Here is a 4164-nt window from a genome sequence, read left to right as displayed (position 1 = left end):
ATCAATAAACAGCAAAAATAATACCGGGGTACTTAGCTAGTCGATGGATACTCATGTGCGTTTTGAATTTTGCGGAGAAAGGGGCAGGATGGTTTAAAATACCGACTTTGGGAAAATGCACAAAAATGGAAGACCTTGCACACACGCATTCAAATAGAACGGGTTCTAGCTTGTTTAGAAAAAAGTGATTCTCCCAAAAGTCCACATTTTATCAAAATAGGGGAGCGGACCCGGGGTAAATTCGTATTTAGAAGTCAGTTGGAAAGGGGTGGTTTTTGATTTTGCAGAACACTCATGTTCTATATATACCAGCCCAGTGCCCCGGGGTGATACCGAAAAAAACAACAATCAGAAAAAAGTTATTATATGGGCGGCGTTACTGCATGTATGATAGCGTGTTCAAGTTGACCGATCGGCAAGTGTTAAACTCAAAGTGTGACTGTTAAACTGATACAGTGAATGCTTCATATTATTTAGTATATTTAAACAATTATACGACATCGTGTTTATATTAGATACATTGTTACTCCATGTTTGAATTGTTGGTATTGTTAATAATCTAATATTCTTCGCCTTCTTCCTCGCCTTCGCCTTCAACTGAGTCGACGCCGACCTCTTCGTAGTCCTTCTCCAGAGCTGCAAGATCTTCACGAGCCTCAGAGAATTCACCTTCTTCCATACCTTCGCCGACATACCAGTGAACGAATGCACGTTTGGCGTACATCAAGTCGAATTTGTGATCGAGACGAGCCCAGGCCTCGGCGATGGCTGTAGTGTTGCTTAACATGCAGACGGCACGTTGTACTTTAGCCAAGTCACCACCGGGAACAACGGTTGGTGGTTGATAGTTGATACCAACTTTGAAACCAGTTGGACACCAATCGACGAACTGGATGGTACGTTTGGTTTTGATGGTAGCGATGGCTGCGTTGACGTCTTTTGGTACTACATCACCACGGTACAACATACAACATGCCATGTACTTGCCGTGACGGGGATCGCATTTCACCATCTGGTTGGCTGGCTCGAAGCAGGCATTAGTGATTTCACTAACGGACAATTGCTCGTGGTAGGCCTTCTCGGCGGAGATGACCGGGGCATAAGTAGCCAATGGGAAGTGAATACGCGGGTATGGTACAAGATTGGTCTGGAACTCCGTTAAGTCAACGTTGAGGGCACCATCAAAACGAAGAGAGGCGGTGATGGAGGAGACAATCTGACCAATCAAACGGTTCAAGTTGGTGTAGGTTGGACGTTCAATGTCGAGGTTACGGCGACAGATATCGTAGATAGCTTCGTTGTCAACCATGAATGCACAGTCAGAGTGTTCCAGGGTGGTATGGGTAGTCAGGATAGAGTTGTATGGTTCGACGACAGCGGTGGAGACCTGAGGGGCTGGATATACAGCAAACTCAAGCTTGGATTTCTTACCATAGTCGACAGAAAGACGTTCCATCAACAACGATGTGAAACCAGAACCAGTGCCGCCGCCAAAGCTGTGGAAGATGAGGAAACCTTGCAGCCCTGTGCACTGGTCGGCTAGTTTGCGTACTCTGTCTAAAACCAAATCGATAAGTTCTTTGCCAATTGTATAGTGACCACGCGCGTAGTTGTTGGCGGCATCTTCTTTACCGGTGATTAGTTGCTCGGGATGGAACAGTTGTCGGTAGGTACCAGTACGCACCTCATCTGCAAATGACAGAAGACAATTAATACGGAAACCCATAATGTAAATACACGGAATAATTCACGCTTGATAAACGTGTATAAACGTGTGTAATTTCGCATTGCGGGATTTCAACTTTCATAGGAGTTGCGTGCTTTTTATTTTATGCACTTTATATTACAAGTGGTAATCACGACTGATCTCAACAGAACCAACACATGCAGTAAGTCTATGAATGAAGACATTGATAGTATGGATCATGATGGATTCACCTGTAAATGCCATGCATGTTTTCACAGTACTACTCTTAATGCGAAGTGCCATCAAGATACGATTAGAAATGTATATGTATTTATTTTAATATTTTGATGTCGGTTAGAGTATAAATAATTAACAAGGTGAATAATACTATAAATAGTGGACAGACGCCCGTAAACACACACATATATGCGAGAGATAAAATTAAAAAAAATCATTAAAAAAGATTTTGAAGTGACAAATATGTACAGGAATTAGACAGGCTATGGCAGACACTCAACGGTAGAATTAATATCCTCAATGCGAGATTATTATTTAAACAGTTATTGATTCATTTTGAGTATAATTCCAGCAGATATTAACAAATATATTGAAGAGTATGAATATTTATACTGCGCACCAATGAACATACATATAAAACAGTCTAGAATACAGCCACGGATTCTTCTCGTTATAAAATACGCCAGGCGCATGCGCATCACGCCATTATCACGACTTATGAATAATTCTATTGAAATCACCCACGACGTTGCTTTTGCGAAAAAAAATGTGCACACACCTTATAAAGTCGCCGCATATCTGCATACTTATTACCATTTTTTTTATTAATAATAATTGGTTATTTGTATAGCATTGTAGTACATTCGATGGTGTTTAGACACGGTTAGCGCGAGGTTTACTTATTAATCGCGAGGGTTCACGTAGCTATTTGCATATGAAAATATGAAGATCGTACGAGACAGTGATTAACATGTCATTAGAATACTAGTCAGCGCTTTTCGATCTATGGTTAACGCCCTATGAGTGGATTACGATGGAGTACGCAGAATTGAGCGATATCGCCTTTTATGAATATCTAAAAAAAGAAAACGCTGATTTTTTTATGTATATGATCACAGTGGTTTTCAGACTGTGGATTGATATCGCGAATTACACGAAATCGCGGCACATTAGTATAATTAATAATGTTATCGAGCGTCTCCGGAAAACAACGTAACATGAATTTTCTTACCTACTACTGTTGGCTCTAGATCGACAAACACCGCGCGTGGAACGTGTTTTCCAGCTCCAGTCTCACTAAAGAAAGTATTGAAAGAATCATCTCCGCCGCCAATGGTCTTGTCGCTTGGCATCTGGCCATCGGGCTGGATGCCGTGCTCAAGACAGTACAGCTCCCAGCAGCCATTGCCGATCTGGACGCCAGCTTGACCGACGTGGATAGAAATACATTCACGCTACAGAGAAAAGAAGAAGAAGAGGAAGAACAATTATATAATATTCAGAGTTGATTTGGGAACGGAATCGTGAAATTCCAAAAACGGTGTGTGACGTAAATTTGCATACATTCATTTTCATAGCATATTTTTAGGTGTTGTAAATAATATTTTCGGTTTAATTGCAAACTCGCACTTACCATTGTCGATGACTTTGAACTCGGAGCTGCTAGAAATAAAGATGGAAGTACCGAAGCGGAAGAATTGTCAACGTATTCTCGCAGTAGGACGTGTTAGAGTCGCTTGTGAGATTCGATTAGCCGATTATTCAAAACAGCCGAGCATTATATATGTTCTGTGACGTCATACGAATGGGTGAAACCATTATTGGACAGCCGGTAGAGAAACGTCAATACTGCGTGCATGATCAGTTATTATACACCAGTTAATTGTCATGTATGGAATTCACATTCTTATATTGAATAAACCGAGAAATTACAAAATACTTATTAAATGGCCATAGTCATCGCGCCACGCATGTGCGAGATATATGGGTCTAATCACAGGGAGCCAAGTCCCGCGATGTAGCCAATTTGTTTGTTTTCTTGATTTATTCTGCAGATATCGGTAAAATATGGGTAATTTTGAAAGAACAACTAATATTCTTGAAGCTGGTATTTATAATAGATTTTATTTTTCATTTTTCCAGTTTAAAAAATATGGGCTCGCTGGAGCCTTCATCTTTTGTCTATTTCTTACACTAGATACCAGTCGATACTTCCTCCCCGCACGTTTATAGAGACTGTGTACAGTTGATTACAGTTCATGGGCTCCCTGCGGTCTCATATATCAGTGTATTAGGTTACAATAAGTGATTATTCTGTATTCACCATTTGTTGCAAATTGTCTATTAGATTATAGTTTTAAATTTCTTTTTGAAAGACCCTTTTTATAGTTTGCGTCTAATAAATATTATTATTATAAACAAAGATGCGACTTTGACTGTTGCGCAGATCACGAGTACAA

General features: G+C 40.3%; 1 protein-coding gene across 1 annotated transcript; it reads right to left on the bottom strand.

The window, feature by feature from the left end:
• Nucleotides 1–463: 463 nt before the first annotated feature.
• LOC100368554 (tubulin alpha-1A chain-like) lies at nt 464–3448 on the bottom strand. Its single transcript, XM_002730787.4, has 3 exons — nt 3339–3448; nt 2937–3159; nt 464–1689 (listed from the first exon to the last, which is right to left on the bottom strand). The coding sequence occupies exons 1-3, from the start codon at nt 3339–3341 to the stop codon at nt 560–562; spliced, it is 1356 nt and encodes a 451-aa protein (XP_002730833.1). The 5' UTR covers nt 3342–3448; the 3' UTR covers nt 464–559.
• Nucleotides 3449–4164: the final 716 nt, after the last annotated feature.

This window comes from Saccoglossus kowalevskii, chromosome 13 (assembly GCF_978046115.1).
Source record: "Saccoglossus kowalevskii chromosome 13, keSacKowa6.1, whole genome shotgun sequence".
NCBI lineage: Eukaryota > Metazoa > Hemichordata > Enteropneusta > Harrimaniidae > Saccoglossus > Saccoglossus kowalevskii.
This window is presented reverse-complemented; position numbering and strand designations above follow the sequence as displayed.

Coding starts and splice junctions, on each gene's coding strand:
- LOC100368554 (XM_002730787.4), bottom strand. Junction 1,690..2,936: donor TCTAGAGCCAACAGTAGTAG/GTAAGAAAATTC, acceptor TGTCATTTGCAG/ATGAGGTGCGTACTGGTACC.